The following is a 12,189-nucleotide window of genomic DNA, read 5'->3' on the forward strand; positions in this document are numbered from 1 at the left end:
GCGGGCCTCTCACTGTTGTGGCCTCTCCCGTTGCGGAGCACAGGCTCCGCGGCCATGGCTCACGGGCCCAGCCGCTCCGCGGCACGTGGGATCCTCCCGGACCGGGGCACGAACCCGTGTCCCCTGCATCGGCAGGCGGACTCTCAACCACTGCGCCACCAGGGAAGCCCCCAACCAAATTTTTTTAATGTGACTATTTTTGATCCAGCAATTCCATGTCCAAGAATGTAGAGTATTTCCCCAAAAAATGCTGATACAAGGGCTCAAAGACATGTATAAGGATGTTTCCTGCAGCCTTTTTCTGTCCCTTGCTCATTTTTTCTTACTTTTTATTTGCAAATAATTCAAACTTACTGAAAATTGGCAAGAATGAAAATAGTACATAGAATGCTCATGCACCATTTTCCCCAAATCCCTTACTGTTAACATTTTGCTTCATTTGTTTTATCATCTTTAACTGCCTCTCTGTCAGCCTCTCTCAACCCTTTGAACAAAGACTACTTACATCATAGCCCTTTAATCCTAACTACTTCAGTGTGTGTTTCCTAAATGTAAAGATAATGTCTTACATAATCACAACAGTTATCAACCTCCGGAAATTTATCATGGAAACACTACTTTTATCCAATCTGCCTTCCTTATTCCAGTTTTATCAACTGACTCAAAAATGTCCTCTGAGAATTTTTTTCTTCCATTACAAAATCCAACCCAGCTCAGGTACTGTACTTAGTTACCATGATTCTTTAATATCTGTCAGTCTGTAACATTTCCCACAGCCTTTGTCTTTTATGACATTGACACTGTTATGGAAGGAATGTTTGTGTCCTCCCAAAATTCATATGTTGAAATCCTAACCCCCAAGGTGATGGTATTAGGGAGGGCATTAGGTCATGAAGGTGGAGCCCTCGTGAATGGGATTAGTGCCCTGATAAAGAGACCCCAGAAAGCTCTCTCACTCTCTTTCCAATATGTGAGGAGGACACAATGAGAAGTCTGCAGTCTGAAACTTGGAAAAGGGTTCCCACCAGAACCCAGCCAAGCTGACACCCTGGTCTCAGACTTCCAGCCTCCAGAGCTGTGGGAAATAAATGTCTGTTGTTTAAGCCACCCAGCTTATGGCATTTTGTTATAGAAGTCCAGATAGACTGAGACACACTATTAAAGAATACAATTTATTTTTAACAGACTCTTCCTCATTTGGGGTTTGTTCCATGGTCCCTCATAGCCAGATTCAGGTTATGCTCTTCCAGGCCAGAAAACGCCATGAGTGATGTCTATCCTTCTCAGGGCCTCATATCTGGAGGCCCTGGATAGTCATCTACTCCTCACAGGTTAATTTTTACCTCCTGGTTAAATTAGCGTCCAATTTCTCCACTGTGTAGTTGCTATTTTTCCCCTTGTAAGCAACAAGCAGTCTGTGGGGAGATGCTGTGAAACCATACAAAGATCTTCCTCCTCTTCAAAGTGTCCCTCTTGGTTTAGCACCCACTGAGGACTTTTGCCTGAACCAATCTTTAATGGTCATAAGATGATAATTTTCCAGCTCCAGCACGCCCTCCACATTTATCTTGGCACTCAGCAAGCCTTAGTCCTCACGAGTGTGCCACAAGGTAGAGATAAACCTGGGAGAATTCAGGAGCCTGGCACATCAAGGAAGGTTCCGGGGCTTCGGTGGTCAGGATACCTCCTCTGCAATGAGAGACAAGTTACTGCCCTTGCACTGATAACCACGAAGAAAGAGTCACAATCTTTACAGGTTTCTTTGGATTGGGGAGGTAAGACAAACCATGTTTGAAAATGCTTCTCTAGCCATATCGCCCATAAAGTAACCCTGTCAACCTGGATGGTGCCAGTTTCAAGCAGAGTCTGGAGCAAGGAAAGTCTCCACGAGAGGTGAGACCGCAGTGAACACTGCCCTGGACTTTGACTTCGGGGCCATCTGACCCAATGATACTGGAAGTGTCTGCAGCAGGGGGATGCTGCATGGAGCCTCTGAGAGGCTCCAAAAAGAGCTCACAGCACAGACCCTGAAGGTGCAGGAGTGGGTCACTGCCTCCCTCTGCCAAGGACCTTCTCCATTGCGCAAGCAGCTCCTTTCTTACCCGACCTGGTAGAAGAAGAAAGACTAACCACGAGGCACAGGCACAATGTGAGCTGAACTGCCCGTCGAGAACTGGACGCCTGATCTACCAAACCACCGTGAAGAACAACTGAATGTGCACAAAAGCATTCCATTATAAAATGGAAACCGTACGTGGAGATCTGGTCCAAGCAGGTGTAGGCAACATAATTGACCTGCAAAAGGAGGTGGTTTCAGCCTCCAAGATGCCTCCTTAGAGTGTCTTGTTTCACCCCTCTGTCATCCTGCACTATGGCCTCGTGCGGATTCCCTATGACCAGTTAATGAAGGAGGAAAGAGTACAAGCTTGACTCATGGATTAATTGAGTGGTCACCTGAACACCCTGGAAGAGGGTGCCTGCTGCACTCAGGACCATTTCTGAAAGACAATGGATAGGAAATCTTCCCCCAAGGTACAACTTCAGGAGGCACATGTGGTTTTCATGTGAAGGATAAATGGTTGAAGATGTGAATATACCCTGAGTGATCAGCGGGGGTCAATGAGTTGACCAACTAGTCAGGGCCTTTGAGAAAACAAAATTGAAAAACTGGTAGTAAGGAGGTTGGAGGAGAGCTGTGTGAAAGGACTTCTGAGAATGTGAACACATTTGTGTTCATGCAAATGCCCACCAGAGGGCAGCCACCGTGGAAGAGGCACTCTATATCAGGCGGACAAGAAGACCCGGGCATGGGGTCAGGATGGATGCCACACAAGGACTCAACAGCCTAACTGCATGGCTGCCTTCGCCAAGATATATGTGGCCACCATTGCTGCTGAGCACCCAAATTTCCAACAACGGAGGAATATACTGAGCCTCCACTCTGGAACCATCCCTGGGAGGACCAGCTGGTCACCTGTTGGCAGGTGAATTACACTGGACCCCTCGCTTTATAGAGGAGACAAGTCTTTGTCCTCATAGGGTAGCACAAATTCCAAGTGTGAGTTTTCTTTTCCTGCCCTCAGCCCTTCTGCCAGTCTCACCATTAATGGATTTACAGAATGCCAGAATCCCTGAACAAGCACCCTGGTGTCCCACATAACATCAACTAGGGGACACTTAAAGGAAGTGACTCAGTGGGATCACGCCTATAGAACCCCCTGGGTTTACCTATTGCCCAGAATCAGCTGGCTCGAGAGATGATGGGATGGTCTGCTCAAAGCCCAATTACAGTACCAGATGGAAGCAAACATCCTATAAGGTTGTAGGGTAGAATGTCTGCCTTAAAGTTTAAGGATTAAACCAATGATCAACATATGGTGCAATCTTCCCCCACAGCCAAGAGCACAGGCCAAAGAAACAAGGGGTGGAGGTACAAGTGTTTACTGCTCTCGCTCTTAACACACCAGAAGTTTTACTTCCCATGCCCATGACCTTGGGTTTAGTGGATTTGGAGGTCCATGACCAAAGCAGAAAACAATCATGTTTCTGATCAACTGGAAGCTGAGACACCTTCCCCTGTCCCCCCTCCACTTCCCAGTGAACCAACAGCCAGAGGAAGGGTCCAGTGGAAAAGAGGATATCAAGTATGTACAGCCTACAGGATTTGTTGGGGTACTTCTTTGTTCTCCCTTGCCCCACATTCCTGGCCAAGAAAAAAAAAACTGTAGAAAAGTCACCAAGATCTCACACCCTGCAAGAATGAAAGTGGGGGTCCTCTCACCAGTAAAGAATCCATCCAGCATGGGCTTGCACATGGCAGGGAGACTCAAGTATGGGTGGTGGGAAAAGATGTCTCTCTAGGCCCTGCGACCTACCAAGCTGGGCATCACGGCAGCTGCGGTGATCAACCTCGCTGCTGATCCCTGCCCCATGTCTATTTCCTTAAATGAAGGACACAGGCTTGGCTGACAATTGAGATTTCACATGGAAACATGACCAAATTAATATCGCTTTGCAGTGAGGGTAGCCGGTGGGACTCCACACATTCTCTCTGCTGGAGACATGAGCTCTTCATGCAAAGGACAGAAACGGATGCTGAGGGCAAAGGGGTCGCCTGTCCCAGATCCTTCCATTTGCTTTTCAGGGTCTGTCTCCACACTTCTCCACCCTGGTGCCTGCCCCAGGACTCTGGACTGATTAAACTCTACAAGAGGCTCCCAGAGAAGTTGGCTTCCAGTTGGGTTCAGCTAGCAAGAGCCCCAGCAGAGAGGGAGGGAGGGAGGAGAGTAAATCAGGACGTTTATTCTCTGGTTCCTCCACGGAGGTCACATCGGTCTGGTAAGTCTGTCCACAGACTGTCACTGTTCCTCTCAAGGTGGCTTGTTCCAGCCACTCTGTCCTCTTCTGGGTTTCAGTAACCTGTCCCTTCCCTCTTCCTAGGGTGGCAACTGCTCCACCATTGCTAGCCCTGGTTCCCGTGCTATGCCATGGTTTCCCAATACCTGCCATAACTCTGTAATGAGTTCCTTTAAAAATAAAACCTCCTCAATTTATCCTAACAGAACATGCCATCTGTTACCCCTGGGGACTCTAATAACCACAAAAGTTTAAATACCACGCCCAGGACCATGGATCTGGGAGAAGGTAGGAAGGGGCAGTGTCTTGAGAGTAGACTCTGTACAGCCTTGTGGGAAGTGCACCTGGGTCACGTCCGGGCCCCTCGCCCCTCCAGAACTGTGAGATAATAAATGCTGAGCATGTGGTCATCTGTTACGGCAGCAAAAGAGCACATGGGATGATGAAAATTTCTCTCCCATGCACCCTTTCTTAGAAAACTACCCAAGGATGTGCTCTAGCAAAATTAGGGAGTAAACAAGGAAAGGGGGAGGACAGACTCCAGGAAATAGAGTCTTCCACCAAGGACAGTGGAGAGGGAAAGACCCTGGGGACCGCTGGTGGCACACCTGGAGAGGAAGGCACGGTTGGAGCAGGGGGTCAGAGCCTCCAGGAGGGCAACGGGCAAGGGAGGCTGAGCTCACTGCCCAGGAGGGAACCATCAACCATGAGCCTCTGGCAGCCATAAGCGCAGGACACGCCCAAAGCTGGGAGTGTCTGGAGAGGGGCTCTGAAAGTGGAAAGAAATAAGGCCCCAAAATACCAAGCTGGGAGGAAAACCCCAGGAAAGCAGAGGCTGCCTTCCTATTACAGCTGGTGGCCAGGGGCACCTCCACTGTAAATCTCAGTGGAAGGAGTGACACTTGGCAGGGGTCCCTGTAGAGGAGTTTGTACATAGACAGTTTTGATCTTCCTTTTGAATCCAGATAATGAAACATCGGTGTGGGGAGAGAAGGAGAGAGAAAGGGAGGGAGAGACAGTGTGTGGTTTTCTCAAGCTGAAGTAACAAGAATTAGATGTTTAAATATATTACTTAGAGTTACACAGTTAAACAAAGGCGCAATGAAATAAGTGATGTAGCTATTGGGATAGGGAAGGAAGGAGGGGGTGAGGGGCCGAAGCCTCATCTCTCTCAGCAGGAAGCCAGTAGATGGTGTTTGGAGTTGATAAATCAGGAGAGAGCCGGGTAAGAGCTTTAGCTTAGAGACATGGCGGAACAGCCAGGAGATTGAAACACAGAAACCCTTCAAAGCAGGTCTGTCTGAAGCCCTCAGCTGGGCTGAGGGCGCAGAGCAAAGCACTGTCCCTTTTCATTATATGGCCCCCTGTACTATTTGGTTTCCTAATCCTGTGCTTGAAACCTTTTTTATACACCAGAGCAGATGGGGGGAGAGGGGGTGGGGAAGGAGGAAGGCATAGAAGGAAGGGGCGGGGGAGGGAAAGACGGAGGAAGGGAAGAAGGGAGGGATGGAGGCTGGAGCGGGTGGGCGAAGGCCCCCTGGACCTGCAGTCACTAAAGCCGGAACCCGCGGCTTCTACTCCAGGCCGTTGCAAGGAGCCCCCGGCACTGCTGCACCGGCAGGCGCCCAGGAGAGGCTCAGGGACAGGGAAGCCCGGGTCACGCTGGCCGGACGGTACGGTGGGAAGCGGTGAGCGGGGAGGGGGGGTGGGGAAGGAGGAAGGCATAGAAGGAAGGGGCGGGGGAGGGAAAGACGGAGGAAGGGAAGAAGGGAGGGATGGAGGCTGGAGCGGGTGGGCGAAGGCCCCCTGGACCTGCAGTCACTAAAGCCGGAACCCGCGGCTTCTACTCCAGGCCGTTGCAAGGAGCCCCCGGCACTGCTGCACCGGCAGGCGCCCAGGAGAGGCTCAGGGACAGGGAAGCCCGGGTCACGCTGGCCGGACGGTACGGTGGGAAGCGGTGAGCTGAGCGCACGCAGGGCGAACCATCATCTCGGGGCAGCTTGAACAGGTGAGTCAAGGAAGGAGAACTGGACAAAGGACTGGACGGCCCCTGCTCCTCCTGCCCGGTGTCCCAAGGGAGGTAAGATCGAGTGTGACCCCGGGCAGAGCAAGGTAGTCCTCCGCTCTCAAGGGCCCATGTGAGCAGATCGGGTCCACCCAGATAATCCAGGTCGAACCCCACCTCAAGCTCTGTGACTTTAACTCCATCGGCGAAGTCCCTTTTGCCACGTAAGGTCCATGTTCCCAGGTTCCAAGAATCAGGGCGTAGACGTCTCTGGAGATCCTTACTCCGCCGACCCCATTCTGCAGGTCTGAAAAGACGTACAATGTTGTTGTTTCTCTCCCCTGAGAGAGGTGAGAATTCAGAGGTGAGAATCATTTCCTCTCCATCTTTGAAGGCTGCTCCCTGGTCCTTAAGCGCTCAGGTTTCAGGGAGGCCACAGGCACAGAGGATGCTGCAGGCACGGAGGGTGCTGCAGGCGTGGAGGATGCTGCAGGCACGGAGGATGCTGCAGGCACGGAGATGCTGCAGGCACGGAGGATGCTGCAGGCGCGGAGATGCTGCAGGCACGGAGGGTGCTGCAGGCGCGGAGGATGCTGCAGGCACGGAGGATGCTGCAGGCGCGGAGGATGCTGCAGGCACGGAGGGTGCTGCAGGCACGGAGATGCTGCAGGCACGGAGATGCTGCAGGCACGGAGGATGCTGCAGGCGCGGAGATGCTGCAGGCACGGAGGGTGCTGCAGGCGCGGAGGATGCTGCAGGCACGGAGGATGCTGCAGGCACGGAGGGTGCTGCAGGCGCGGAGATGCTGCAGGCACGGAGGATGCTGCAGGTGCGGAGGATGCTGCAGGCGCGGAGGATGCTGCAGGTGCGGAGGATGCTGCAGGCGCGGAGATGCTGCAGGCACGGAGGGTGCTGCAGGCACGGAGATGCTGCAGGCACGGAGGATGCTGCAGGCGCGGAGATGCTGCAGGCACGGAGGGTGCTGCAGGCACGGAGGGTGCTGCAGGCGCGGAGGGTGCTGCAGGCGCGGAGGATGCTGCAGGCACGGAGGATGCTGCAGGCACGGAGATGCTGCAGGCGTGGAGGATGCTGCAGGCACGGAGGATGCTGCAGGCACGGAGATGCTGCAGGCGCGGAGGATGCTGCAGGCCATGGTGCCCATGTCAGCTAGGGTCTCCTCAGAAGCTCAGACAAGGGTTTGGGTATGATGGGATATTGGGAGGTGACCCAGGGACAGGGAGGGGTGAGGAGGGGAGGGGAAGTGGGGAAGCTGGTGAAGGGTGTGTCCATGGGCAGGTCCCCCCGGGGCAGCTGGAGCTGGGGCCCACTGGAGTGTCTGGGGGCCTGCCCAGTGCCACCTGTTCCCATCCCTGTTGGGTGAGGGGGGGGATTGTCCCCCGTGCAGCATCTCCCTGCCCTAGGCTCAGGGTAAGCTGTCCAGCCGCCGGAGAAAGGCCTAGGCAGAGGACGTGGGGCTGGAGGCAGCAGGCGTGGGCCTGTGTGGGACTGTCCTCCAAGCTGCAGGAGCCTCCTGGGCCGGAGGCGGGGCAGCGGTGGGAGCCCAGGGCACTCCCTGCAGGCTGTGCGCAGCCTGACCTCACGTCACTGCCTGTTCCGAGATCCATAATCCTGGGCACGGCATTTAAGCTCTGCCTGTTGGTCAGGCTGGATCCAGGCTCCAGCAGCGCCAGCAGGCCTCCCTGTGTGTCCCCCCCAACCCCAACGCATGCTTTGCCCTCTTGCTGGTGGCCGTCTTCCCTGGGCAGCCTCTGGAAGCTCCAGGCAAATATCCCACTAGCCTTCCACCTGGTGGAAAGAGCAGGGCACGGAGAAGAGTCGGGGTGGGATATCGTGGACTGGCTCGGGGCACCAGCCCACCTTGATTCACCCACTGAGTCACGAGATGGAGATGCCCTGGGAGCTGGGCTGGGGGTCAGGCCCTTCTAGCTAAACACAGGACCTGAGAGTGGGGAGCCCACGTGGTTCCCAAAGGAAAACCGAGATGCTATTTCCGAAGAACAGAGAAGCTCTCTGCCCGCCCGGGGTGTCACAGGACGGCAATGCAGGACTCATCTCCACCAGCTGGGGCCCAGCTGATTTCTAAGCACCACCAGCACACGCCAGCTACCAGGACACGCTCGGTCACACACACTGACACAGACACTCGAACAGACCAGTCCCACGTTTGATGAGACGTGTGGTTGGGACACTCAGACACTCAGCCGAGAGGATGTTGAGACAAGAACCAATTTTGTCATGAATATAATCCAAATGCTTGTGGGCTGGGTGACCCAGGAGCTCACTTTTCCTTTAATATGTAAATAGAATGGTTTAAGCCTCTTTACCCCAAAGTGGACAGCCCCCCACCCTCCCTGTATGTTTGGGGGTTCTCCGGGGCCCATAGGTCCTCCAGTCCCCTTTTCCTCTGTCTTCCTTCACAGATGCCATCGTCTCCACGCAGATACCCCTGGACTTGACTCTTCTAGCTCCGCTTGCTATAAACCACCCACAAAATGTACATCTTTTCCTTTATTTCTCCAAAGACAGCTCCCTCAAGGTAGCAGACTTTTACTAAAGATTCAGGGTGATGCTGAGGAGTTATATCACAGAAGATAAATTAAATAGCAGACATTTCTGGTTTTAAAAGGAGAGCCATTATTTGAGGAACTAACTTGAAAGCCAAATTTCTTCCCAGATCCCCCAGGCCTCCCATTGCAATTCTGTCCCTGTCTCTTTTGAGGCCTTTTCCTGTTCCTATTGCTATGCAAGTAACCACCCCAAACTAAAAAGTGAAAAACATTTTCCGCGACGCGCCTACTAGAAAGGCCGAAATCCAGAACACTGCCGACACTAAATGCTGGTGAGGGTGTGGATCAACGGGCACCCTCATTCGCTGCTGGTGGGAACGCAAAATGGTACAGCCACTTGGGAAGACAGTCTGATGGGTTCTTACAGAATTCAGTGTAATCTTACTGTACCATTCAGCAATCACGTTCCTTGGTATTTACCCAGAGGAGTTGAAAACGTATGTCCACACAAAAACCTGCATGCGGATGTTTATGGAAGCCTTATTCATAATTGCCAAAACCTGGAAGCAACCAAGATGTCCTTCAGTAGCTGAATGGATAAATATATCATGGTGCATCCAGACAATGCAGTATCATTCAGCACTAAAAAGAAATGAGCTAACAAGCCATGAAAAGACATAGAGGAATCTTAAATGCATAGTATGAAGTGAAAGAAGCTAAGCTGAAAAGGCTAAATACTGTATGATTCCAGCTATATAACATTCTGAAAAAATCAAGTAAAAAGTGGTTGCCAGGGATTAGGTGGGGGTGAGAGGGGTAGGAAGGGATGAGTAGGTAGACCACAGAGGATTTTTCAGGCAGTGAAAATATGGGAAATCTCTTTACCCTCCTATCAATTTTTTTTTTTTTTTTTGGCTGCAGTGTGCTGCATTGCATGCAGGATCTTAGTTCCCCAACCAGAAATCGAACCCATGCCCCCCTGCATGGGGAGCTCAGAGTCTTAACCACTGGATCACCAGGGAAGTCCCTACCTTCCTCTCAATTTTGCCATGAACATAGAACCGTTCTTCAAATCTTTAAAAATATTTTTAATGTATCATGCTGACACATTCTAGGGATCAGGAATCAGACAGGGCACAAATGGAACAACTTCCTTCTCATGATTTCTGGGACCTCCTCTGGGAGGACTCAAAGGCTGAGTGTGATTGAATAGCTGGGGGCTGAAATTTTCTTCTCTCATATGTCTGGTGGTTAAGGCCAATTGTTGGCTGAGAACTTCAGCAGACTGTGGACCATAATATCTACACATGTGGTCTCTCCACCTGGGCTCGCTTGGGCTTCCTCACAACATGGCCGCCAGGCTCCAAGAGCAAGCATCCCAGGAGAACAGGGTAGAAGTTCACGGCACTTTTATGACCTAGGCTTGGAAGTCATATGGTGCAACTTCTGCTGTATTCCATTGATTGACGCAATCACAAAGGCCTACCCAGGGTCCAGGGGAAGAGGACATGGCCTCCACCTCTTGATGGAAGAGGCTGTGGGATGGGAGATGTTTCCATCTTTGGAAAATACAATCTCCCATAAAGCCTCTTCACATTTCTGATATCCTCTCTTCCATACCCCTCAGCATCTCAGAAACCTCAAAATCCCTCTAACTTGATTACACAAAGCAATTCATTGCTCCCTTTGTCCCTCCTGGCTACGCCCTGGGAAACTTCCCCTTTCACACCAGAGTATTTTCCTAAATGCCAGAGTATTTTCCTAAACAGTCAGCACTATTTAACAGCATGCAGGTGCCCAGATTTAGGTATTATCATGAAATACCTAGCCAAAAAGAATATCTTCTATAAGATCGACTGTGTGTTACTCAGGCATAGAAATACTGTTTCACCATAATGTATGGAAGCCACATCTGCAAAGCTGTATTAATATAGTTTACCCATAGTAGGGGGGCAAAAATATTTAGTAAGTGAGTAGATAAATAAATGAATGAATCAAATATGAACTATCAGCCAAGACATGGAAATAACCTCATTACTTGGAATTGAGTGTTTTAATGTCATTCATTAAAATAGACACTGTCTATATTTGTGATACATGTGTGCTTAAAATTCATGGAGAGAATAAGCATTTTAATTACAAAATGCTAAAATCATTAACAATTTAAAGATCATCAAGTAAGCAAGTCTGCTACGCCCTTTCAGACAAACCAGACAAGTGCAAGGGCAGACAGCTAAAGGGCAGGTGCAAGAGGAGGGAGGAAGGGGCAGGGCCAGTTGCCCCCCTACTCGTGGACCCAGAAGAATTTAACCCAACCTAGCAAAATGTAAGAGGCCCAGGGATGCTGTGCGCGAAGGGAAAGGACCAGGGGTTGCATGGGGATTATGACCCCTGGGGGATCTCAGCCTCTGCTGAGGGACCAGGGCCATACCCACCCCTCCCCCACCGTGACCCCCAGTCTAGACAGCCTCCCACATCCCACTGCTGAAGGCAGCCTGCCTTCTCCACCTTGATTCCTTTGTCTGCTTTCGGAAGGGGCGGGGGAGGGAAAGACGGAGGAAGGGAAGAAGGGAGGGATGGAGGCTGGAGCGGGTGGGCGAAGGCCCCCTGGACCTGCAGTCACTAAAGCCGGAACCCGCGGCTTCTACTCCAGGCCGTTGCAAGGAGCCCCCGGCACTGCTGCACCGGCAGGCGCCCAGGAGAGGCTCAGGGACAGGGAAGCCCGGGTCACGCTGGCCGGACGGTACGGTGGGAAGCGGTGAGCTGAGCGCACGCAGGGCGAACCATCATCTCGGGGCAGCTTGAACAGGTGAGTCAAGGAAGGAGAACTGGACAAAGGACTGGACGGCCCCTGCTCCTCCTGCCCGGTGTCCCAAGGGAGGTAAGATCGAGTGTGACCCCGGGCAGAGCAAGGAAGTCCTCCGCTCTCAAGGGCCCATGTGAGCAGATCGGGTCCACCCAGATAATCCAGGTCGAACCCCACCTCAAGCTCTGTGACTTTAACTCCATCGGCGAAGTCCCTTTTGCCACGTAAGGTCCATGTTCCCAGGTTCCAAGAATCAGGGCGTAGACGTCTCTGGAGATCCTTACTCCGCCGACCCCATTCTGCAGGTCTGAAAAGACGTACAATGTTGTTGTTTCTCTCCCCTGAGAGAGGTGAGAATTCAGAGGTGAGAATCATTTCCTCTCCATCTTTGAAGGCTGCTCCCTGGTCCTTAAGCGCTCAGGTTTCAGGGGGGCCACAGGCACAGAGGATGCTGCAGGCACGGAGGATGCTGCAGGCACGGAGATGCTGCAGGC

The 12,189-nt window shown here is 52.0% G+C and overlaps 1 protein-coding gene across 1 annotated transcript in view; it reads right to left on the reverse strand.

Moving 5' to 3' along the window:
* Positions 1-1,204: 1,204 nt before the first annotated feature.
* ATPSCKMT (ATP synthase c subunit lysine N-methyltransferase) overlaps positions 1,205-12,189 on the reverse strand; it is a 121,395-nt gene continuing 110,410 nt past the window's right edge. Inside the window, exon 5 of the mRNA XM_055086507.1 lies at positions 1,205-1,689. Coding sequence (XP_054942482.1) covers positions 1,633-1,689 — 57 coding nt within the window. The 3' untranslated portion in view covers positions 1,205-1,632. The remainder of the gene's footprint in view (positions 1,690-12,189) is intronic.

This window comes from Physeter macrocephalus, chromosome 8, assembly GCF_002837175.3.
Source record: "Physeter macrocephalus isolate SW-GA chromosome 8, ASM283717v5, whole genome shotgun sequence".
Lineage (NCBI taxonomy): Eukaryota > Metazoa > Chordata > Mammalia > Artiodactyla > Physeteridae > Physeter > Physeter macrocephalus.